Source organism: Aythya ferina (genome assembly GCF_964211825.1).
Source record: "Aythya ferina genome assembly, chromosome: 2".
Lineage (NCBI taxonomy): Eukaryota > Metazoa > Chordata > Aves > Anseriformes > Anatidae > Aythya > Aythya ferina.
Genome location: NC_140297.1, coordinates 61,750,459 through 61,777,706, shown reverse-complemented (window position 1 = coordinate 61,777,706; position 27,248 = coordinate 61,750,459). Strand labels below are relative to the sequence as shown.

Sequence of the window (27,248 nt, the reverse complement as noted above, 5' to 3'; positions counted from 1 at the left end):
AAAATGGTTACCCAACAAATTGCACTACTTTAGTGGCTTTACAACGCCATGACCTTCCCTCCACCTACTCTAACTGTCTCTGATGTAGCCTGGTCCCCCTGAAAGCAGTGGTCTGCTCAGTGCTCTAACTCCCAAGTGAAAACACAAAAACAAAGAGGGCTGGAAGAGGATCCATTCCCTTACTTCTTTTATTCTCTAAATTGAGCCACACATAAATACCTGAGCAAAAGACATTGACAGGATCCAGGCACTATGACTCCATTTTTAACCCCTGTACTGTACCTTTCCTGCCCATGGAGGAGTGAGAAATCTCATTCCTTCATCTTTCCCTCACTTGAGACTCTTATGTTGCCCTCAACCAAAATTAAGCTTCAGACAGTTTGACTTTCTTTTTATCTACTGAAAATTATGATTTTTAGCAAGAAAACCTTGAAGTTCCTTCCATTTATTTTGGTGATTACAGGTTGAAAAGCCACTAGCATTTTGTTTCCACTTATACTGGACTTAGATGCTTGACCATATTTGAACAGTCTTTTTGAATAATACTGTTAAGTGGCTTTATTTCAGTAAGTAAAAGACTTATTTATTAATTTTGATTTTTTTTTTTAAATGATAGATAGACATCATTTAATGCATTTTTCCAATTTGGAAAGAAAGGAAATAAATTTCACTTGCTTATCCCCCTGAAACTACTTATTTTCAGATGCATTAACCATTTAGTTTCTGTACAGAAGAAGGGGAGAAAAGGGCATCTGCTATAAATTTGTCTGTTCAAAAAAATTGATACAACTATACAGGAATCTAGTTCCAAATTACCACTTGTCACTGCCTAACACCTTGTGTTTTGTTTCTGCTGTTTTTTGTTTTGTTGGTTGTTTTTGGTTTGGTTTGATTGTGTCTTTTTTGGGTGGGAGGAAGGGTTGTTTTTTTGTTTAAGAGAAGCAGAAAAAGTATTGACAAAGTATTTACAAATGATAAGGCATGCTAGCACATTGTAAACAATATAATTAAAAATATTTCAGCCTACTTTAAGATATTTTTGTTACATAGCTGAAGATTTGAATTCCAAATATGGCTAAAAAGAACAAGGAGAGTACAGAAAATATGAGTTACATAAAAAAAAATATATATTCCAGGTGTATTCTACCATGATTAAGACCCAGTTTGGTTTATACTTTAATTACAAAAATTATTGAAAAGAAACACTTTAATAGAAATTCTAAAAATTAGATCTCATGAAAACCACTCTCCCCAACAAAGTAATTATCAGCTCAAAGCTTCAACAGTTCTAACCATTAATTAACAATTTCAAGAAAAAAAGTTGGATACCATTAGTTTTGACAGAATTAAACCTCTTAGAACTACAGAATTAATTTTTTATTTAATCTTGAAAACTTTCAATCAATAAAGGATTATTTCCCCAAATTGAAATTTTCTTGAGAACTCTACAATAAAACCTATCTACTACCATGCATAAAACCTAGCAGACTACCTAGCTTTTCCACATTACCAATCTTTTCTTTTTCTAGTGGTTTAAGCTCATATCATCTTCATACAGAAAGCACAGAGGCTTTTAATACTAACTCTGATGACTCTTCCAAGGTGCTCTGTGATTTTCTTATGACACCTTCTCTTTATCATCATTGCCTGTAAGTGTACTTTTCTACTTTATCTATCAACACTGTAAAAAAGTAAATGTGGACTCATTAACTTAAGATTATTATACTTAGATCACAGAGTCACTTAAATACACACATTTTACCCACAGGCATGTTTTTTCCTGCCCAATTTACAACTTCAGTAGGAAATTAAGATAGAATACAGACGTTTACTTGGTTGCTCTCAAGCCAAGCCTAAATAAAAGCAGATGAAAGTGTACTTCGATGATAGTTTATAGTTATTATTAACTATAGCATCACAAATGTAAGTATAACAAGAAAGGGATGACTCTGAGCAATGAAAAGCATTTATGATATTACTTGGTAATACCACGAGAACTATGAAAATATTTATTCTTGAGTGAAGTTGATAGCTATATTGATGATTATACTGCTGAAGACCCTCCATCAGTCCTAAAATTAGAATGTTAATATTGACAGACATTTTCTCTCCTTGTAACATGTTAAACAAAGAAAGTATTAATAGTTTAATAATCAGACATCTGAGCCAGTCAATCCAAACACCATGCAACTATTATATCAAAACTATCATGTAGCATGAACTCCTTGAACCCTTTAAGTTAGTCTGGATAAATTCCTTCCCTTCCAAAAATGATTATTGATTGTAAACATATACTCTATCACAAACTAATTTTTGAAAACTCCCTCAATATAACAGAGCTTGGTAAAAGGGTAATGACTGAAAAACATCCAATATTAGTAATCCAATAGTTGCCAATGCCTAATTTAAGTTAATGGCAAATATGCTAGTCTTGGAAAACAGTCAGCAACTTTCCTAAGAAAAATGAATTGTACAATAAAATCTCTGATAAATCATTAATATTATTAGAGTGATCATGGCTTCTTTCGTCTCCAAAACAATTTTGTCAGACATTTCAATAGATAATAAAAACAACATATAGACTCTAAATTAGTATACTTTTTAAAATGTAGTTTGCACGGAATTGTAACGCTATGCTCTGAAACTGACAATATACATTTCTATTTTGAATGTGTCAAAATTAGTCCTGCAATAGTAACAAAGTAGATCAGAACAAAACTACAGCTAAATTCCTTGACAGATTAGCTCCTTATTTATCTCATTGGAGAACAGCAAAAACCCAAGAAACCTCATGCAATTTCTGATGTTATGCTTCTCAGACTCCATAAAATTCATGGAAGAATCACTGGAAACAGGGAATGTCCTCATATTTCCCGTACAAAACAAATGCAATACTTTTAGTCAGTTTAAACAAAGAAATACTATTTAGATGTTAATTAGAAATTTATTGCTGGAAATAAAATCTATGATGCTAAATATCTGTTACTTACAGAATTTACATTTAAGCTATTAGAAAATGCAAGAAAAAGGGAAAAAGAAAGGCATTTTCAGAACCCTAAGGACCTTATCATCAAAATACAAGAGAAAAGACCAAGATTTCATTTTAAACAACTATTTTGAAAGCTTGTAGTATTTGCTTTACCTTTGTAGACAAGAAAATGAGATTTCACATGTTCTTAAAAGTTTATAGCAACAGAAAATTTATTTTAAAATAGTGACAATGAGAACTCAAAATACCTCTTTTTATTTGCTAAGTATCTAACTGGAGTGGCCAAAAGGTCTAGAAAACAAGATGCAATCTTTTCTAAAAGGAACAGCATGTATGAGAATAATGTTGATGTTATGGTCAGAGAAGCATTTCTTTTTACAGTAAAAGTATATTCTAAACCTTTCCCTTTGGTTAAAAAAAAAAAAAAATACAACATTCTCATAGCTTACTGTTAACGAAGCAGAAAATATTCTGGAGAGGTACACTGCATCCAAACTGTCTTCTAACACATTCCATCCAAATAAAAATACAGCAAGCTATTGTGCAGAATTGTTTGAGTAAACAAAAAATCCTTCAGGGTACTTTCTTTCACTACAGTTCCACTCAACTGCTTGCAAGGAAACATGAACACTAGCTAGGAGCTTCTGTCCATAAATACTGTTATGTCAGATTCCCCTCTTCCCTCCCCTGCTTAATTCTACTTCTCCTTAATTACATTCAGATTTCTGTCGTTCCATAACAACTTCAATATGGCATGTATTTCAATATTTTGTAAAGGTTTCATTACCCATTTCCACCTCCAGTCATTGCTGGTTTACATTTTTCATCCTGGCTGCTCTGCAGGATGCACATCTTAACAATATTTATGTGGGGTCTTACAGCTTTAACATGGAATATTGTGAACTACTATACTGAAACCACATTGAGTTATATATTAAAGTGATATCTCGTATTATATGATACACTACAGATTTCCCCATGATTTATCAAAACATGTGTCAAAGGCAATGTGATGTCTGATGGCAAAATAAAAGGGAGTCATGCAAATAATGGCTGTTTGGGCTTTTATGAAATTGATGTGAATCTTCCTACAATTCTATTCATAAGAATACATACACCTCAGTTGTGCAGCTTGATTTACAGGTCTAAATGAGCCAAAAGTCCAAAGTAAATCTGATCAAAACTGTTTTGCTTTGCCTGCTATGGGTCAACATCGTGTAAAGTACCAAAACATACTTTTTTTCACAGTTGAAACTGTAGATGATGTGAAGTTCACTTAGAGCTTTGCACAGACTTTCCAAATGGCAGTAAACCACTTTAAGTTTTCAAGATTTAAATCTTAAATCACTGTACATTGCAAAAACCCTACACAGAGCTGTAAAGATAGTCTACTATGGAGGGACAGGCACAGAGCTCTCCTGTCTGGGAACAGCAAACAGGGTATGGCCTGGAGCTGTGACAGGGGAGGCTCAGGCTCGTTATTAGGGAAAGGTTCTGCACTGAGAGGGTGGTTGGGCACTAGGACAGGCTCCCCAGGGAAGCAGTAATGGCTCTGAGTCTGTCAAAGTTCTAGAAGTGTTTGGAGAATACTTTCAGACATAGGGTTTGAATTTTAGGAGGCCCTGTGTGGAGCCAGGAAGCTGAAATCAATGATACTTGTGTGTCCATTCTAACTCAGGATACTGTAAGATTCCAGGACTTTGTGATGTGAAGATGGAAACTAAGCAACCACAGATACTACCTATACTACCATCTATGTAGATATAGATACTACCAGAAAGAAAATTCATCACTGTAGTATATGCTAAGAGTATAGCAATAACTGACAGTAGTAGTGATTACAAGTAGTGGAAATATACATCATGATAGTAAAAATCAGTTAATGTGACATTGGAGCAAAGTTCCAACCCCTTTTAGGAGGAAAAAATAACTAAATAACAGTAAAAGACAACGCGAACACTAGGAAAAGAGAATCACACGCAGTACAGGAAGCATCTCAAAGGAAAGAAGCTACATTTAGTGTAAAAATCAGGCTCTTTTTATACCGATGAGACATAAGAGTAACTTCAGGTAACCAAGAGAGGACAGAGGTGGTAGGCACATGCAGGATACTCAAGGATGGGAAGTCATTTGAGGGTCAAGAAATCATCATGGGCATGGAAAAGCCTGGGTAATGGGAGAAGCCATAAAGGTAACTATGCCTTAATGGGAAAAAGGCTGACAGAAGGTCTCCTGAACCTGGGGCAGAAGAAAATGCCTGCCAGCCTGAGAGCTGCCAGCCCACAGGGTACAGTCCTTCAGGAGCGGACTGCTCCAGCATTGGCTCCCCTCTCCACGGAGCAGCACAGGAAGTTTCTTAGACATAAGGAGCTCTGTTTTAGGTAAAAATCAGGGCTGTTTTATACCATTTTTAACTGTTATGCCTAAGAAAGCATAGGACACCATGACTTCAGGTAACCAACAGATGCTGTTCATTTCTACCACCCTCCTGGTGCAGTCAAGAGCTAACGATGTTCCTGATATTCTTCAAACAACTCTTGAGTTCTCATGCACGTTCCCACTTTACTGGGCCCATTTCCTCTTGACAATCAGCTCCTTCGACATCAGAGCAGTGTCCCGGGAACAACAAGCATCTCCACGCTAGAGTGGCCACGGGGACAATGAGCCAGCCACACCAGGAGCTGCAATCAGAGGCCCCAGTAGAAGAGAGCTGCACCATCTGCCTGGGCCCGCTGGCTGACGCAGCACGACTGGACCCCTGCAGGCACTGTTTCTGCAGGGAGCGCATCCAGCCCTGGGCCGCCCACAGAGCCACCAGCCCACTCTGCCGCCAGCCCATCATCACCATCGTGAGGCTGGTGCCACACCCCGTGCAGGACGCCTCGGCCCACCAGCCCTGGGGAAGGTTCCAGCGCAACGCGGGGCTGGGGTGGCGGCGGCAGCAGCAGCGATGGCGGAGCCCCTCCAGCTACCGGTCCCACAGTGTCTCGCCCAGGCACAGGGATCGCAGCCCCGCCACGCCACGCCAGCTCGTCCGCAGCTTCTCCTGGCACTGGGAGCAGGACGGGCGCAGGTGGCCCCAGTCCCCACTGAACATCAACCCTGAGGATCCGTTGTGGCTGTGCAGGGCCCGGCAGGAGGAGCCAGGGGCTGGTGAACATGCAGGCTGCCAGGCTGGGCCTGGCATTTAAGAAAGAATAAATAAATCCTAAAAAGCAACTGAGTTGGAAGTCATTTGGGGGATGGGAAATTATCATGGCATTGGGTAACTGGATGAGGGCAGCAGCCATAAAGGTGACCATGCCCTAGCAGGAAAAAAGCTGACAGAAGAATTCTCCTGAACCTGGGGCAGAAACGAATTCCTGGCGGCCTGAGAAGTGCTAGCCCAGGAGCTGTACCACAGGGCGCAGTCCTTCAGGAGCAGACTGCTCCAGCATGGACTGGTCTTCATGGACTGCACTTCCAGCTGTAATTCAGATCCTGCATGTGCTCCCCACATGCTGCAGCCTCCTTCAGGCCACATCCTCTTGCTCTTGCGTTGGTCCTCAACAGGCTGCAACTTGGAGATCCGCTCCAACATATAACACAAGCTACAAGTGGACAGCCTACTTCACCATGTTCCTCTCCATAGCCAGTAGTGGAACTTCTGCTCTGGCACCTGGAGCGTCTCCTGCCTCCTCCTTCACTGAACTTGGTGTCTGCAAGGCTGTCTCTCTCACATTTCCTCAGTCCTGTCATCCATATGCTGTGTGCAGCGTTTTGGAGTCTTTCTTAAATATGTTAGCACAGAAGTGCCACCATTGTGGCACTTTATGGAAGTACCAGCCTCAGCCAGCAGAGGTTCCCTTTTGGAGCTACCTGGAACTGGATCTTCTCTGAAATGGGGCAGCTCTTGGTCTCTTACCACAGAAGTCACCCACACGGCTCCCAGACTACCAAAATGTTGCCACACAAACCCAAAACAGATGCTGGGATATGATGTTGGTACTTGAGGCTGTGAGATGAGGCAGCAACAATGAGGCTGCAACATGACAGTGATATGTGAGGCTAGGACATGAGGTTGCAAGCTGAATGAGCGTGTTCAGAAAGCAACAGATGTTTTATGGCTGGCCAGGGACATCAGCAAGCGCAAGCATCTGTGGCGTGGCTGTGACTGCATCATTAAGCAAGATGTTCTATGATTCTAAACTATCTTCTCATGAACCGTTCTGTTACTTAGTCCTACTTTTCTAATTCACTGTGAAACCATACAGGTTGCATTACACACCTACTTGATCGCTTCAAAGAATCATCTCCAACAAAGAGCACAGACAAAACATGTAAATTTAAGTTCTTAAACTCTTCTAAATAGCATTTTTCAAGTAATTCTTAAAGATCCTTACCAGCTCTTGTGTATCTTCTGCTAATGGCAAAAATGCAGCTTCCATAATAGCAATTTGGTCAGCGTTGAGTTTCTGCCACAGACTGATCAGCATAATCACCAAATGGGTGGCACTTTTCAACTTTGTGAATGCCTGGAACATGTTGGCTTGGTTTTCTTCTGCTGCATCTGCTAGAGCTATTACCTGCAGAAATTACAAACTTCTGTTAAGTATAATTTTTACCATCCATGAACACTCAACACTGAAATTACATTTGGCACACTCTTGTTTTTTTCTGTAGAATATCCTGAGGAATTCTGTCTTCCACAAACAAAAACCACAGAGTATTAAGTGAGTTATCATTTATCTAGATTTTTCCTTTGCATACCCAAGATAATTTCAAGTACAGATGGCAATATAATTAATCTATCTAGTACTGCAAGCAATGTAGGAATTATTCTGTTTAGTGTGTATTCTTAAGGCATTCCTGAAATTGATCCTCATCATGACACATAATACAGGATAACCAACTAACTTTCAGGTTTATACCACACAACGCTAATCCCTGTATGACCAGCAAGCCTACTGTATTAATCAAAAGCAATACATTGATTTTATTCCACTAAAAATGCAATATATTATTATTTCCACATGATAGCCATCTGTAACTTTATTAATTCCCAGATCTCTCTCTGTTTTGCACTAGTTGTTACAGCATTTATGCCAAAAAGTAAACATTATGGATCATGTTTCTGACAGCAATATTGCTTTAACATAACTGTCATAGATATTGAAAGAATTTTTAAAATAAAGTAAAATGGCAGATTCATCTCTTGTAAGATGGTAGGATAGTTTGACTGAGTACTTCAAGGTGGTGGGAAAAGCAGAAAAGCTATTATAATACATTTTACTCATTTCAGAAATAACATGTCATTGTAGATAATATTGTCCACTCACAGCACTATGAATCACAGAATTTTAGGGGTTGGAAGGGACCTTGAGAGATCATTGGGTCCAACCCTTGTGCCAAAGCAGGTTCCTTAGAGCAGGCTGCCCAGGTAGGCGTCCAGACAGGCCTTGAATATCTCCAGTGAAGGAGACTCCACAACCTCCCTAGGCAGCCTGTTCCAGTGCTTCGTCACCCTCACCGTGAAGAAGTTCTTTCACATGTTGGTACGGAACTTCCTGTGCTCTATTTTGTGGCCACTGTCCCCACAAACCACTGAAAAGAGATTGGCCAAATCCCTCTGTCTCCCACACCTCAGGTATTTATAAACATTGATAAGATCCCCTCTCAGTCTTCTTTTCTCCAGGCTGAACAGACCCAGGTCTCTCAGCCTTTCCTCATAAGGAAGATGCTCCAGGCCCTGTATCATCTTTGTGGCCCTCCACTGGACTCTTTGCAGGAGATCCCTGTCTTTCTTGTACCGGGGAGCCCAGAAGTGGACACAGTACTCCAGGTGAGGCCAGAGTAGAGGGGGAGGATCACCTCCCTTGGCCTGCCGGCCACACTCCTTTTAATGCATGCCAGGATCCCATTGGCCCTCTTGGCCACAAGGGCACACTGCTGGCTCATGGTTAACCTGTCATCCACCAGGACCCCCAGGTCCTTCCCCGCAGAGCTCCTCTCCAGCAGGTCGTCCCCCAGCCTGTACTGATACATCCAATTGTTTCTTCCCAGGTGCAGGACTCTACACTTGCTCTTGTTTAACCTCATTTGGTTTCCTACCCATCTCTCCAGCCAGTCCAGGTCTCGCTGAATGGCAGCACAGCCTTCTGGTGTGTCAGCCACTCCTCCCAGCTTTGTGTCATCGGCGTACTTGCTGAAGGCAGACACTATTCCCTCGTCAAGGTTGTTGAAGATGTTGAACGGCATCAGACCCAGCACTGACCCCTGGGGAACACCACTAGTCACACGTCTCCAGCCAGACTCTGCGCCGCTGATCACCACCCTCTGAGCTCAGCCAGTCAGCCAGTTCTCAACCTACCTCACTGTCTATTCATCTATCCCACACTTTCACAGCTTTGCTAGTAGGATGTCATGGGAGACAGTATCAAAAGCCTTGCTAAAGTCAAGGTAGATGACATCCACCGCTCTCCCCTCATCTACCTAGCTGGTGATGCCATCATAGAAGGCAACGAGGTTGGTTGAGCATGACTTCCCCTTGATGAATCCATGCTGACTACTCCTCATAACCTTCTTCTCTTCCAATTGCTTGGAGATGGCATCCAGAACAAGCTGTTCCATCACCTTTCCAGGGACAGAGATGAGACTGACTGGCCTGTAGTTTCCCAGATCCTCTTTCTTGCCCTTCTTGAAGACCGGAGTGATATTGGCTATCCTCCAGTTTTCAGGCACCTCTCCTGTTCTCCAGGACCTTTCAAAGATGATAGAGAGTGGTTCGGCGATCACCTCTGCCAACTCCCTTAGCACACGTGGATGGATCCCATTGGGACCCATGGATTTGTGTGCGTTGATCCCACTCAGATGCTCCCAAACCACTCCCTCATCAACCAGGGGGGAGCTTTCCATTTCCCAGACCCTTTCTCCTCCCTCCAGGGTCCCAGAGTCCTAGGGCGGAGGCCTTGAAGCAAACACTGAAGCAAAGAAAGCATTCAGTATCTCCACCTTCTCGGTGTCTCCCATTACCAGGACACCCCACTCATTCAGCAAGGGACCCACATTATCCCTAGTCTTCCTTTTACTGTTTACATACTTTAAAAAAAACCTTCTTATTATCCTTTATCTCTTTTGCAAGCCTCATCTCTAGGTGGGCTTTAGCCCTTCCTCATCGCATCCCTGCAGGCCCTGACAACACTTCCATATTCTCCCAAGAGGACAGGCCCTTTTTCCACATTTCATAGACCTTCCTCTTCCTTTTGATCTTGTTGATGTGCTCCTTGCTCATCCACACAGGTTTCCTGCCCCCCTTCTCTAATTTCCTACTCTTAGGGGTGAAAAAGGACGTTTTGGAAACATATTGCTAAGAATCCCTTCTTTCTTGAAGCACAGTGGCTAGACATTTTTGTCACTAGTGAAAAGCAAAGACGAAAGTGATTTCAATATTCAATTGCTATAATTTCAATATATCAGCAATGGATTTTCTGGGGTACTTGCACTGAATTACTTCAACTAAAGGAAAGGAACAAAGGTTAGTGGCTTGTCCTAGAGTTGGAGCACAACTTAAAAGACCTGTTCTCTTGAATGACACCAGATCTTAGCATTGCCCAAATAATGGCTAGCAGCAATACACATCATCTTCACTGTCATTTAAATCAACACAAAACACTTCCCCTGAACCACTTTCCCCTTTTTATTTGTCTGCAAAATGAAGTAGTATGTGCTTGACTGGAGTTGTGAAAGGCCTCATAAATGCAGTTAAATTTTAATTAGTATTACAACAGAATTTACATAGTAAAATTTGCAGAGCTGGATCCATTAACATTTGGCAACAATAGGAAAATGAAAATACTATACAATGCAATTTCAGCCTGGAAACGAAGCCAACCAGCTGTTAGCATTTGGTGGAGGAAAACTATTTTTAAATCTGCAACACTGGCATTAGAGATGTGTGTGTTCCCTCAAAGTTCCCATGTGACTGGGAAGATAAAGGCAACAGAGAATTTCAGGGAACTATAAATATGAAGCATTTCAAACAAAATGTGTTGATAGCTTTTGTTTTGGATTGTAAAACATAGCATTTCCAAATAAAATGGAGAACCCACAGGACACTTATGAATCCAAACACTACATAAATCAGAGCTGAGTAACAAGAAGGCAAAACAAAATACCACCTAACCATACTAAGAAGTGTTAAATTAATCCCTAACAGTAAAAAAACATGTAACATACATCGCTTGGAGGAAAGCAATAGTATCACAGCCATGAATCACCTGATGCAAACATGACTGCATTACACTTGCTCAGATGAAAAACCTGGTGCTCTGTCTACCTCATGTTCTACATGAGGTGCAGTGCAGTTCCACAGTATGCTTGCTTTTCAGCAGTTAAGGGTGACAAAGCCATGTGCCAAATGCACCACTGCACAGTACCTTACATCAAGTTGTAACTGATCACTGTAACCATTAATTGTGTGCAATAATCAGCTCCATCTTTCACAGAAGACAAACAGCAAGAACAGACAAGTTCTCTGTACAATATATTCAGAATTCCTGGAATTTGGAATAAAGGCAAGTTAAATGTATCCTCCTTTTGGATAAAACTCAGCTAATATCAATAAGGCTGAAGAAGCAGGCAAATACCATTGTGTTTGTGTGACAACTACCTGAACACTGCTAACACAAGAGGAAAAGGACACCTAGACTGAGTCACTCATGAATTCCCAGATCATCTCTCACTCTGTCCTACACTTAAAACTTATATTGTACTGTATACCTCAGAACATAAAAAAAAAGTTACTACACGGTGCTTCATTTCAAGAAGTCTTCAGAATATGCTTTCTTTCTATTTTAGTAATTATAAGCAAAGGAGATGCTCACCTTTTGATAGGCTATAAAACAAATATGTCCCAGTACTTCCAAACAACACCTAATACCAAAAAAAACCTTTAGGTTGTTTTCAAAGCAACTTCATAAACAAACAAACAAACAAACAAACAAACAAAACATACACACCAGAAAGAACAACTGTCAAAAAATATCTTTGGCATTAATTTTTACAGTTCAATCTGTTTAGGTAACATTTATTTTATTATCTTTGTAAACAGATCTATTAAGAAGAAAAAGAGAAAAGAAAGAAAGGGAAAGGGGAAAGGAAATCTCTCCCCATGTCTCTCACTTCTTCAAGGGTTAGGTAGAAAAATATATTGCAATTGGTGGTCCTAAGCGTAGTTTAACAGCAAAGATTTTAGTCCAACTAAAAATTATCAAGTAGCAAGTCTGTCTATATTGCATAAGCCCTATCATTGCTTAATAGACTTTTTCCTTTTCCTTTTTTCTTAAAAACACAAAGTTGTCAAACAAAAAGAAAGCTAAAAATGAAAGGTGGCTAAAAAAAAAAAAAAAATAAGATGTATAGAAATGTCTTGAAAGTACAGTATTTAATATATATCTTTACAACTGATCAAAAGTTGGTTTTCATTTGCAGCTTTTTTTGCTTAAATTTTTCTTACCAAATTCTCACTGTTTCAATACAACCATCAGCAAAGGACAGTTAAAAAGTTATTAATGGAAGTATGCTGTGAAATGGAAAGAGAGAACTAGAGAAGAACTAGACCCTACATTAACATCATACTTTTAAAATATTTTTATTAAATTTCATATTCACAGTTGGCAAAAGGTAAGCCTGAAATCCAGAAGCCTTTCTATGAGTTCTTGAGAACTTCACCCATCAACGCTATTAGCAAGATTCGATTACAGTTGCTTCCAAGTACAGAGCATTTCTCATGTTTTCAGCATAAAGTGCTCAAGCAGAAGGACTTTTTTCCATTCTTATTTCATTGCTAAGACAATCTTTTAAGACAACAAAGCATTCGCAAAGTTTAACTTAAAGTGAATGGTGATTCAAGTTTTTAAAATAAATAAATTAATCCAATATTAGTGCAGTGTTTAACATCCAGCAGTAACTCTTCAAAATTAGTAATCCCATTTGAAAAAGTCTTGCAACATACCCACTCGTTTATATACAGACAAGTTTGTTAAAGCAATAATGAACATAACTCTCCCACAAGCATTCCAATAATATGAAAAAAATAGAAATATAAAAATACAAAAATACAAAAGGCCTTATTAGCTGGCTATGAAATTTAAGAAAACTTAAAAAAAAAAAGTAAAGGGCAAGAAATGAGCATGACATTTCACACAATTTTCTTTTGAGTGGGTAGGTGGGTAGTATATTTTCTTGGAGACCTGAACACCATAGGGACTGAAGACTCTCACAGGTTTTATGCCGGATTTCAAAATGGAGAACAGGAAATATGACTGACAATTTGTTTTTCTTTTTGAAAACTGCCAAGAAAAACATAACTGTTCACCACTGGTGAAGCTTTAGCCAACTGTTCTTATTCTCATTTATTTCTATCTCACAGCTTCTAGCAAATTTGAAGCATCTTCATTTTCAGCAGAAATCAGGTTTGAAGACAGCAGAGATTTGGCATTTAAGGAAAAAGGGATATCTTTACATTTCATACATCATATTGAGGAGGGTCTTCTCTACCAAATTTGGTAAAATAGGAAAAATAGCACCAGAAGTGTAATTATTTTGAAACTGACACAGGGGTGATGAATTATCAACACATTTATTACGTAGTAAACTAATTCATAACTATATTAAAGCTTCTATTAGAAGAAGGTTATTTTGTAGTAAGGAAGAGTTATTCAAGCAAAAACAGTGATCACAAGCTCACAGGTTTCTTCTGACAATTGTTTTAAATTTAATATGAATTTATTTATTATAAGATACATAATTGATCCAACCCCTTCCGACTATTTTTTAAATAAAAGAAAGTAGATCCTCATAAAATAAGACTTTAATGCACATAAAGCATAAAAACCAAAGCTTATTTCCCAAGATGACTACTTGGGTATTCACATTGTAACTGGACACTTAGTACTATTCTACTACACTGTTTTCTATGTACATTTATTAAAAAAAAAAAAAAAAAAAAAAAAAAAAATCCATCAGCTAAAACTAAAACAAGTCCTAACAGAATATTTGTCCTGTGGTTTTAAGGTCTCCATCACATACCTTAGTTCAGATGGAACAAGCCAGCATTAAAGTCCATTTTTTTTTTCCCTCCTCTTACAAGCCCTTTTGTTACCAGATGTTATGCAGTCATACACTAAAGCTACGGCACCAGCAAAGCAAACCTTTAGAATGGATATGACAACGTGATAGCAATCACATCATTTTAATTAATAAAATCCTGAATATCCCTTATTCTGGGAGAAAACTATTTTCTTGCAGGCAATTCTCAAAGCAGTTTACAAAGTAACCAAATGCTGATTAGCAGACCATCTCACTCAATGAGCATTGTGCACACAGCTTTTGACAAGTGACCAAAGCTTTATGGAATGCAGACAAAGATATCCATGTCAGAAAGTGATCTTTATCAAGCACTCTGTCACCAGAAGGAATAATCGTGTCACTCCCACAAGGGAGCACTTTACTACTGCAGCATTCCCACAGCACCACAGTTTGTATGTCAGAGTGTGCATTGGGATTGAGTACCTCAGACCACAATTATCCCACACAGATATGAATGTCCCTGCTATCACTAACCATGACCAAGTTTTTTTAAACTGTGGTTTAGCCCCAACATGACGACAACAAAGCATCAATTCACATAGGCACCAAATATTGGACTTCCAAGTGAAGCCCAACAACCCTGATCTGCAAAGAGAGCAGAGAGATGAAAGAGGTACATTATGAGCCATGGCTAGTTTTCTGGATGCACTCAGCTACCCTGCAAAATGAGCATGAAATTACTGATCATCACAAATAGTTACTACAGTGATCTGGAAACTATAATTCACATTAATTAAATACTCAAGGCTGCAGGGGAAGTTGTGTTGTTGTTGTTTGTGTGTGTTTGTTGTTTCCGTCTATGTTAAATCCCCAACAAAGTTATTACTAACAACTCTACTGAACCCTTTTCTTAGCTGGAACCTGCCAAGTAGCAGTATCATCTACAAGCACAACACAGGTTACAGATTACGACAGCAGACAACTCAAACATTCTTTGAAAGCCAGATGCATGTACTGTTTATATTCAGGGTCCTCTTTTCAGTCTTCACATATAATAAAGCTGAGATATAATACCTCATTTTAGAAATTGGTGACAATGATGTTAATAGCGACTTCTTTCCAGATAAAAGTAGCTATCTTTTCAACTATGCAAAGACATAATTGTATGACTATGGACAATTCAAAATAGGAAAAAAACTTCAACATTCTCTTTTTCCTCTTCAGAAAACTCAGAAAGACAGGCTATAATTTTGTCTTCACAAGTTTATATTTCCCCAGTTTTTATCTGTACCTGTATACTCCATTTTTACCAGGAAGTTTTTTGAAGTTTATTGCAAAATATTCGGTGGATTCACAACCCCAGCTACCTGAATACAGTAAAAAAAAAAGATACTTGATTGTTAATATGTTTAAAAACAAATTAAAACCCTAATGAATCAATAACACCTTACTCCACAAGAAATCTCTGTTTTTACTGAATAAAGTATCTAGCCAAGCATTGCTAGCAAAATCCAAGCATGAAGAAAGACTTGGTTACCTCTACATTAGAGAAGGTTACAACCTAATTAAATTGAGCATATTCATATTCCCCTGGGTCTAAACATGTTGCTCCTCATATAAAAAATAATGTTGAAAAAAATTCTATATTAACAATACATCACTTTGTTGCATCACTTTTGAGAGTTTACTGGTTTTATTTAAACACTTCTTAGCATTTTATACCGCTGCCCATCATTATCTAAGCTTCCTTTGTTAAATCCACAGGAACAGAAAAGAAGAATTCCAATATTTCTTCTGTCTAAATTAAGTTTAATTACTAAAGTATTTAAACTTGATTACTTGATTTTTGTCTCTTTGCTTTTTTTTTAAAGGGGTTTAGTGCTTTAAAAGCCAGATAAAGTAGTATGGTTTATAAGAACACACAGAAAAAAAACTATTAAAATACCTAACACCTCACCTGTTCCTGATAGTCTATCTACAGGTAAATATTGCAGCCCATTTTTTCAGATGGAGAAAAAAAAATCTTTCATGAAGGAATGCTATAAACATAGCATATTCCAAAATATATATGATACTTTCCAACACATTTAGAAGCCAATTCTACACTCTAAATCCAAATTTAGAAGGGGAGTTATAAAAATAGTAGCTTATCTGAGCAAAATAGCATCTGGTACAAATTACTCAAAAACCCAAGAAGCCAATGAGTTACAATGCATCTTTCACTTACCCCTTCAAAACAAAAGTTCCATTTAAGCATAGCAATGTGCCAAATAACACACAGATATGTCAAAGAATCACTGATAGTCAATGAACATTGAAGAGAGTTTCACTGAGAAGCTGTGGTTGAACTGGCAGCAGTGTATAAAAAAAAAAAAAAAATACAGCTAAGCATTAGCTAAATGGAGACAGAGAGATGAAGAGCTTGGTTTGTATCACCAAATATATGATATTAAGGAAAGATAAAAAATATATATATTTTACAATAAAGAAACAAACAAGCAAAACCTCATATTTAGTATATTAAAAATAAGCTGTGAACCAAAGCAAATGGTTTAAAAAACTAACAAGGGCTTCTTCCTGCAAGTTTTTCATTTTATTTCAGCCCAACGGGACCTGCGGATGGCCAGGAAATCAAGAGAGACCCATTAGGTGCTAGTTCTGCAAAAATTCACATACACTGAAGCTCAGTGGACAAAAATCAAAGCTTAATAAGACTAGTGGGAATGCTGCATTGATCTAGTAAGGGCAGGATTTCATCCTTTTAAAGGGGACTGCTTCTCAACATGATTAGCCACATACACCCAGAGGAAAAAAAGTATGCAGAATGTTAGATATCAATGTAGTTTTAGAAACCTAGATAATATAATAATTTTGAATAAATCCAAAGCTTTTGTCATTGCTTCCCAGAAGCTACACAGTAAATCAAGTATCTCTTTCCTAAATCAGGCTTGCCTCACGTTCATGTTTTATTGTAAAAATTAAAAACAATAAACCTGCTGTTGACAAATCTTAGAAAGATTAATAAAAACAAATCCAATTAACACATAATACAGATATTCTTCTATTTGTATAAATAAACACAAAGCAATTCCAGAAAATTATGTTCCCAACAGCTTTTAAGATAAAAGCATTAATGGCAAACAAATCATCAAGCCTGTCAAGACAGTGAAATACTAAGCTAAATTCCAATACATGATATTTTCCCTACCCACTCCTACTTCTGATTTTGGCACTTCTGCTTTATACTGAAGAACCTGAGGAAGTTTCCAAAATTCCCCATCCAGGTAGGCTCACATATAATTTTAAGTGATCAGAAAATATTGCAATTGCTATCACAGTGTCTAGAAGTAACAGTAAGACTCAGAATGATTAAAATATAAGACTACACTGGAAATCAACTCTAAACATTCAAACATTAAATATTCTAAACAATAAAAGGAAAAGGATGGTGGGCTAATTAGAAGCTCAAACTCTTAACTACAACACTAATTTCATGACATTGTTCAATAACACAAGTTATTTTCTATTTTGAGACACTTCATAGGATTTCTCTTTTAGCACAATCTTGACAACATGTGCCACATAGAACGTTTGGAGATAAAACAAGCTTCTCAAGTCAAAGCGCATTCACATGTCCCAAAACATGTGAATTGCTTGTCTGAATACCTTGTCTTTGAATTAGAAATTTTCTGTAATTTATTATATTTTTTGTTGTTGTTCTGAAAGAAGCACAACCATTTCAAAACACGGGAATGTTACAATGAAATTCGTGCTTTTTAAAACTCAGGCCAAAGAACAATCTGTATTAAACAGAATTCAATAGGACTGGAATCATTTACTAGAAATAAATAAAAATTAAAATTAAAAAATATAATTTCAAAACAGACTTTTAGTGAAAGCAAAAATTTATTGTATGCAACGTGCCGAAATAGTAAGCTTCAGACACACCAGATTCTTACATTCCTCCACAGATGAAGCATAGCACAGACCACAATAATGCTTGCTCCACAATACCCAGAAAATAACTTCTATGATCTTCTGAGAGGCATCCCATTTTATACAACATATGAGTCCTATGCCAGTAGTTATTTCCATAAACGTGCAATAATTTTTAGTGATACAGATTTCATTTTCAGGTATCAAGACTGGGAACGAGCATCAGTGGACCAAATGTACCTTACTGTCAGGCCAAACAGATAGTAGTTACTTGGATGAGTAACAAAGAAACAAAGTGGTTATCATATCCCTAGAATCCTCCATCTACATAAGAAAAGAAATAAAAGAGAAAAAAAAAGAACCTTGTGAAGTAACATTACGGTCCATTCAATATCACCTGTCCAGGTGTTTGTCAAAATAGTTTTAGGTCACCGAATTCATTGTGCTGCGGATAATGGCCAATCAAATGGTGCCCATTCTTCTGCACACCTGGAACTGCACATTCTCTTCTCAAACTGAGAAATTAAGAACATTCCCACCTGAAATACCCTGCTAATTCTGAGGAAAAAGCCTACAGGAAGAGAATCATTTTTCTTTATATGCACACCTGCCTCTAGCCACACATTAAACAGTGCCACTGAAATCTAGGAGTTACAAAATAAATAAATAAATAAATAAAACAAGCAAAAGCTCATCCCCCGAATTGGCTTATCTCGCATTCAAATTAAGACAAGCTGAAAAGCTAGTAATTATTTTAATATGTAAAGTGACTTTACAACAGTATTATTCTAATGGAATGTCTCACCACAGGCTATAGATTGGTGTCCAACAAAAAAAGTGTCAGCATTATATATGCATATACATATTTACAGGACTAGAGCTTTATAATTCATCATACCATTTCGACATCGTTCCCCCATTGCACCTCTAAATATATTTAAGGTATATGGAATCCTAATATTCAGTTCCCAATACAGTATTTAATGACATTTATAATCTCGTAATCTTTGAGAAATGTTATTAACTGTTCCAAGTTGATAGTACAAGCAAACATCTTTCACCCAGGTTTTTGGAAATATGACTACATGTATTTTCAGCAGAACATCATCTAACTCTACTCATATCCTATGTTCTTCCTCTTTTCCTTAAAATAGGTCAAAAATAGAAGAGCTTACAAACAGATAAAGGAAATTCATTCCAATATCAGTTTAGGGCCAATTCTCCACTGAAAGAACACCTGTTTGACAAACTTGCCACTTTTGGAGATAAAAACATTGTTTACCTAGCCTCACTATCTACGTACCCTGGTATGCTACAGAAAAGCAAGACAGTTCAGGTCACCTAGGTCTTAAAAGGGGGAACAATCTCTCTCACCTTCAAAAGAGCTTTCGAGGTACCTCAGAAAGGTTTAAAGTTTAATTCAGCACTACTTCCTAGAAAAGAGCGATTTCTTTGGAGGAAGAAGAAAAAAAAAAAAAAAGCATAAAACAGCCTACCATCAAATGCACTGAAATTAACACATTTAATATTGCAACCTTCCAGATGCAAATTTCTCAGTCCTTGACTTCTCCTTTACTCTAACAGGCAACTAAGTCTATCAGGGAACAAAAGGTGGAATAAAAGATGCATAAGGGCATTTTAAAATCCTACAGACCTAGACTAAGATTCCCACTGGGGTTGATAGAAGTAAGAGAGCAAAGGAAAGAGCGAGTGTCAGGTGGGTGTGCTTCAGTGTCTGAAATGTGATGATTGACCTTGCATTCTTCTCTGTTTTAAATCTAGGCAAAAAAACAGTCTCCTCACTGTACAAGAAAAAGTTCTAATGCATAATATTTGGATTAACCAATAGTACCCTCAATTATGTAGAAGAGGAAAGAGATCATTTTTCAAGGCTAATATATAACCACACGCAAATACACCCCACTAAATTAGCAACAAATGGTCTTACTGATTTTGGCCAAGATAGGCTTCCTGATAAGATTTTCCTTTCAAAAAAAAAAAAAAAAAAGCTCAATTTAAACACTTATCTTTTCCCCCTGATGTAATACAGCTGAAGTTCATGCTCTGGTTCGGTCAAATCTAATAGTTTTAACTTAGTTTCATCCATTACTGGTCATAACAAGATGTATTCAAAAGGATATTTATGTTTGCTTTATTCTATTGCATAAAGTTAGGAAAACACATCTGGGTAGCATATATTCTAGCCACACTGCAGACCAAAAATCTAGATAAACGTTTTGTCTGGAGGGATGACTACATAAATTGGCCAAATTTCAGAACAAATTCACTCTGATGTTTCAAGTTAGTGGAGCTCAGAAACATGACCTAAAAGATACAGTTACATCCTCTGAAAGAGTAGCAACACTCTCTTCCTTTAGTGTCTGCTGAGAAAAAAAAGAGAAGCATTCCTTGGGAGTGACTGCAGAATTTAAAGTGAATGAAATGGTAGGTACCTGAGGAAAAACATTTCCCTATTTCAGCTCCTATTCATAACTTTTTCAGGATAATCTCCAGTGCTTGCCTCCACCTTTACCAAAACTGCATTGGAGTCTAATTAGGGGACTGTAGAGAAGGATGGTATTCAAGACTCACACTGTGGATGTCCACAGCAGAAGTCAAATTGCACGGATGGGTTCTCCATAACCAATGCCCTCATAGCAATGCTGATCAACGTGTCAAAAATTAATAAATGATGAAATATATAAGTAGATAAATCTTTGTATCAGGTGCAGAAAAAAAAAAAAAAAAAAAAAAAAAAAAAACGTAATGAGCTCAATATACCACGTAAGAAAGCAGACAGCTGGTACTTTGTTAAATGATAGGACTGGAGAGAATTACTAAGCACCATTCCTGTGGGAAGAAGTACTAAAGAAAACCCAATGTGTAATGAGAATATGAACCAAACATTACACTCTTCTTTAAATGGAAAAACCTAAGGGTAAATATAAAAGAAAAACAATTTCCCAAAGGAAATTACTCCATTGCAAAGCTTGCCCTTAAAGGAACTAAAGGAAGAAATGCTTGCTACTCTCATGAGACAAAGAAACTATGAAGAACCAGAAAAAATATGAAGCCTTGCTTTCTTTTGGAACAAATATGGAAACAAAGCTATTCAAAAACAGAGTGAGAGATCCACAAAGACCTTAGGATCCTGTAAGATGAGGGGTTAGCCTCCTTTATTTTTCTCTGTAATCTCTGGAGAGACCACAGCTTTTTCCCGCCCCACCCCCCCTCCCCCCCCCACCCCCCCCTCCTCTGGGCAAGATACATAACTTTCACTGCCTTTTCCTCATGAAGATCCTCTGTAGTTATTGGAGAGAAAAGGAACTCTAACAGCTATAGAAGAAAATCGCGTTTGCAGTTAGCTTATGCTTTGCTCATCCACAGCACAACAAATCAAAAACCACCTATTCAATAGACATATTTAGATGATTTTTAACAGTAAATATTGTAATAAAACATATTGTATGAGAAACAGCGTCAAAGGATCTTTTCATCACATTACAGTCAATCTCCATTAACAAGAAATAAAGGCTTTCACCTTAATTTTATTGACATAAGCTGTTGAACAACAAAATTCAAGCAAGATGTTGCCATATGCTGGAGTACTCCAAGTTAGATGTATTCTTGCATCTCTCCATACGGTATATCAGGACTCAAAATTTCTCCCTCCTCTACAATGTTTACCCTTTCTCTTCCTTAAAAGCAGCTATAACAATTGGAGGGCATTACAAGTTTTTTGTTTGTTTGTTTGTTTGTTTGTTTGTTTTTGGTCATATCAGCTATCCTTAGTCAGTACAGCATTTGTGTGCATGTGTTCTTTAAATACTAATGAGACAGGCCAAGAGCAAAATTTTTGCAATACATTGGCTTATGAATGGCTTTTTTTCCAGTGTTCACAATACCTCAAGACAAAAGCCAAGCGTAAAGAACATCCAATTCCATGTAATTAGAATGATTTTTCAGATTTCCATTAAAACAGAAGTACTGAATTCAATGGAGATTTTTGAAAAATAGTAACTTAACACTTCAGTAATTATTAGAGGATCTTGTTTCAACTTTTTATATTTACAAATCAACTACGCATAGTAATTTACATATTGGTAATTTCCTACATACACACACACACTGTTAATCCCGTGCAAGGAGCACTTCCTCCAGCTTTCTTTTTTTATTTGGAATTATCTCCATTACTTCTTGCATGGAAGTGCTTCAGTTAGAGGCACAGGTTCTTTCTCATATCATAGACTTTACTGTAACAAGAATAGCTATAAGCACACTGAGGTTTCTCAACTAGCAGTTTGCCCTTTTCAGTATACAGCCAGTTGGCAAAGCTTTAACCAGCACTTTACAGCAATAGAGAAAACTGTTTGTTACAATCAGCATGTTATTTGCTGGATTAGCATTCCTCATTTAAGTAGAATCACTGAAATGTCAACAAAGTCACATGCTAGGTGAAGGGGTTTAAAAAATAAAAAATAACAATCACACATTGCTAATTTGCATTCTTAAGTCACATGCATCAAAAATCTCCCTTTCCTTCAAAAGTATGCATCCAGAATGCAGCTTTATTCTGCAGTAGAAGATAAAACTAACCCCAAGGATGTCAAGCTACTTAGCACTAATTTGTGACTAAGCCACATAAAACAACAGAATACAGCACCAGAATAACCACACCATGCTAATCACCCTTCCCCAAATTTGTTCTGTGTGTTGCATGCATATATCATATAATTCCTTAAGATCAAATACAAAGCTATCCACAATACAGTTAGTTCCATCTTCCACAACTCCAGCAGAATCTCTATCCTTGTAATGTCTCCTTGTAAATGACTACAGACCCTTCCTCCCTTTAACCACTTCTCTTGAAAGACAATAGCTGCCTTTTGAGGTGCGTAAACATCGAGGCCTGAGTTCTCAGGGTCAAGATTTTGCAAGCAAAAGCATGACATCCAGAGTAAGATGGAAAATGAGTAATAGGAATAAAATAACAGTTAAAAGTTTGTTACATACTGGCATGCACCACAACTTTATTTCTTCCACATAGTAGCACATTATTAAAGACAAAATCTGCAGCACTTTCCCTTTCTGTGAACAGCAAGATATTTAAATTTGCAAAAGCGGCCAAGAAACTGGTCCAATCTAAATTAACTATAGCCATTTTAATTCCCTTAAGAACAAAATTTTAGTATATTTAGTTTTGGATTTGTGATCTATACTGCTTAAAAGTTAAATAATTCTGGCTATAAATGAAAGCTTTACCTAGGAATTTCCAAGAAAATTTCTCTTCCCATTGAAACAAGCAAACTGTAGTCTTTATACGCTTTTATGTAAAATACAAATTTATATATATAAAAAAAAAAAAGGTAAATAAATACCCTTTATTTAGGGGAGCTGGTGGTTACTTCAAATGACTTGTGAAAACAGACAATATACAAACACCATACTATCCTGTTGTTTTATTTTCCTTGCCTCATACAAGACATATATTCCTAGTATTAAAAAGCTACAGTTAAACAGTATTTTGTGACAAGTGATTTTAGAATGTTGTAAAAATTATTATTCTGCTTAAACTAGAAGTTTTATCACAGGCAACAGTACACTGGGTTCAAATAGCAATCAACATTTGAAAGAGTACACCATACATGGTAGACAACTAAGACATGCATCTGTACGTCTTACAGAAGTATTATCAAGAAAGACTTAAAAACTTCTGCTTAGGACATGTCTTACAGCTTCTAGCAACTAAAACTCACAGCACTTATGTACTGTGTTACACATAAAAAGGCTTACATGTTAATTACAGTTATTGCTTCAAAAAGTCTTACTGATGTGGTTACCATTAGAGTAGAATAGAAAACAAGTTTGGGGAAAAAAATATCACTGTATCCTGCAGTCATATTTTCTGGTATGTCGTGAGCACTGTAAAATTAATTAACTTTAAATAAGTTTCTTAAATGCAATATACATAGATTAAACTTCATATTCACTTTTTTTTTTTTTTTTTCAGAAATTTAAAACACCGGGGTTTAGTCCACAGTTTTTCTATAATAAATCATCCGTGAAAAATTAATATTGGCCAACTATTAAAGAAAATGGCTGTGCATAAGGAAAAATTCTGATTTTATTAAAGTCAAAGAAAGCTTTGTCATTGACTTCACAAGATCTGAGATTTTACACAAGGAAAAATGAAGTGAAAAATGTAAACTAGTAAGATATGTTTCCACCAGTGTATAATTCTAGTTATTCTTAAATTGCTGTTTTCTGTGTGTGATTAAAATATACTCATAAAAAATGACACAGAGGAAAACTAAAACAAACCTGAACTTTAGCAGAGTCACCCTGATGTGATGCTTCACTTGATAAAAAATAGCTGCCTATTAACACACACACGCACACCAAGTTAATATTCAGCTTTTTCAACATTTGAACATCACTACCATTATCAGGAGTTATTGTCAGAGTACTGATAGACAAAATCCCTTTCAAAATGGCAAGGAGGTACTTCTGTCAGTAATTATCCCTACTAATTGGAAACTGCCCTCTTTCATTTAGTCTTTTCTAAGTGAGTGCTCCTCTTATCTGTTTTTCTTTATGTGCTATCAGCCAGTGCCTCTCTCAGTTCACCTGCTACTTCATTTCAAAGTCTTACCGCTCCATAATCACTTGTTTTCTTTTCAAATCTCTTTCAATTTTCAACGTGTTTCAACTGCCTACTTCTTAATTTCTTTGTTTCCAATCTTGAAAAATTTGCAAATGTTTTTCTTTTTCTTTGGTCATTTGATACATCTGCTAACGGTAAAGGGGTTAGGAGTACACATGATGTATAGCAGGATGTCAAGATATTCTTCTCCTTATTATTATTTATGTTCATGTTTCACGTATAACAAATTAACAGATTTTATGTAAAGGGATTACTCGAATCTGTAATCCATTCATAGCTCTTTGCAAAACAGTGTAGCTTTAGCTGTCTCATTTATCTTCAAGTAACCTGTATCTTTCCTCTCATTTAGTGGTGATTTTGCAAAATACTATCTATAGCTAAAAGGGTAGAAACGGGAGGCAAACTATGCAGAATTGACAACTGGGGTAGTTATAAAAGAGAATTCTGAACATACAGCTTTTTTTTTTTTTTCCTTAATCACTGCATAATAAAAATTCAATAGCATACAATAATTAAACAAAATATTTTTGAGTAAACATAGAATGAAAGGAATATAAACTGAGATCTTGTATCTTTCCATCAATTCATATTGATTGCTATTAATTATGTTATACTCCTACATAACTTTCAACACAATTCTATTTCAGCCATTCCATTATCTTACCCAGAATTAACATCAGGGCAACATTCTTACACTTACCTCAGTCTTCCTTTAATTCATCTGAACATCAGCTTTATCCAGTTCTCTGGAACCCCTTTCCTTTGACACACCTTATTAACCTTCCTTGTATAGGAAATTGTTTGCCCAAATGTTTAAAATTTCTATATATAACCTAAACTGAGGAGTTTTAGAGGTTTTTCACAATGTTTAATGCTCTCCTTAATGACTACTGGAAACCTATTACATCATTTGATAGAAACACAACTTTTCCTTTTAGAACCATGAAGAACACATATTCAATATTTCTGCTTCTTGAAGTTACTACATTATGTCACAGTTAGAAAAAAAAAAAAAAAGGATATTAAAGCAACACTTCTAATGGAAAGAAGTGTCCAAAATGAATACAGTCATCTCAGGTGATTGGAAATGGGTCCTCATTTTGACTCTTAAAAATGCATTTCAAAACCCATCAAATAAAGCTAGAGGAAAAATATGCTATTGACTAATTAGCTTAAATTAGTCAGGAGATCAAGCAGGTTTCTGCTCTATTGTGCTGTGATCTTTTATCCCTATCTTCTGCTCTCAGTCTGACTGATGCTGCTTCAAGACACATAAAGACCTCTGCAGGAAAGAAAACTCACACCTGCACTAATCTTATGCTTAGAGCTTTTCCTTCAACCTGCGTCACAAAATTAATTATGACAACAGAAATAACTTGTAAATATTATAGTTTCCATTTCCTTCCATTCCTCTCTGCTTCAAAAACATCTGATGCTGCAAGTTCAATAAGCAAAATATCAGCCCATTTTTAATTTCTTTACGGCGTATTAGTTGAATGGTCTTGAATCTGAATAATTAACCCAAACTAACAGTAATTTACAACTCATTTTTTAAAAAGTTCGGTTTACATACACAGAAAACAGATTTTACTAGCAGTGTGTTTCTAGATGTCATGTAGTGAGAAAACTATCTTAGTACTTATTTTAGCATGTAAACACACTGTGAGATGCATTTAAAAGCATCATTGGATTTTTTATGACTATAATGGTGATGCTTGTAAATTTGCTTCAAGATTGTTGTACTATCAAACAAGGTCTTGTGTGGCTGCAATTAAACCTTCCACTATATTTTACACTCTTCAAGCTCCTGATTATATTTTGAAAGTTTCATGTAAACTGGAAGCACACAGGCATGTTTGATGTTCCACAGCAATACAGCATCACTCAATAGCTGTTTGCGTCTCAGTAAGGATCAGATTTGTTTATAATGTGTGGCTCTCTAAATTGGCAGGACTTGTCATGAAAGTTAAGATTTTCTGGATTCAACCACTAAGGATTCCTGGATTCTATTATCCACATCTAGGGACAATACTGGATAGGGTATTTAGAGAATAGAATATTTATAGAATTGGATAATTCTATAGACAGAAAATATGTATATTCTATATAGAATACATAGAATATAGAATAAGATATTTTTAGGGATTTTTTGTTGTTGTTGCCTTTTTTTTTTTTTAGGGACATTTCTGCTGAAAACTGCTCTCTTGAGAAAGAAATTAGCATTTAATTTGAGCAATTGTCAGGCAAAACATGGGACTTTTCTGTCTGGTCCTATTCCTAGTCATTTTTAGGAGTCAAACAAGAAAGGAGCTTTTTTCTACATCCCATTACAACTACTTCTGTTCACATTCAAGTACTTGGTGATCTGACAATAGGCACCAATATACTTGTCAAAACAAATACTTCCCACATATGACTTGAATTAGATCCCTGTATTTGAAAAGCCAATACATTAATACACAGTACCATGTATTATATGGGTAGCAAGAAAAGCATATGCTTTTGTAATGTCTTCACCACTGTCTATTCAACCTTAATCTGATTGTTTGGCAACCCATGAAGTCATTTTAATGTAGAAATGCCCTATTTTCA

General features: G+C 36.8%; 1 protein-coding gene across 8 annotated transcripts in view; it reads right to left on the bottom strand.

Moving 5' to 3' along the window:
• Positions 1 to 27,248, bottom strand: part of BBS9 (Bardet-Biedl syndrome 9) — a 320,473-nt gene that overhangs the window by 164,504 nt on the left and 128,721 nt on the right. For all 8 annotated transcript variants that reach the window (XR_014689911.1, XR_014689912.1, XM_084510494.1 and 5 more), the window contains one exon: positions 7,372 to 7,554. Coding sequence is in view for 6 of the 8 variants with exons in the window: in XM_084510494.1 (XP_084366620.1) it covers positions 7,372 to 7,554 (183 nt within the window). In the remaining 2 variants the exon portion in view is untranslated. The remainder of the gene's footprint in view (positions 1 to 7,371; positions 7,555 to 27,248) is intronic.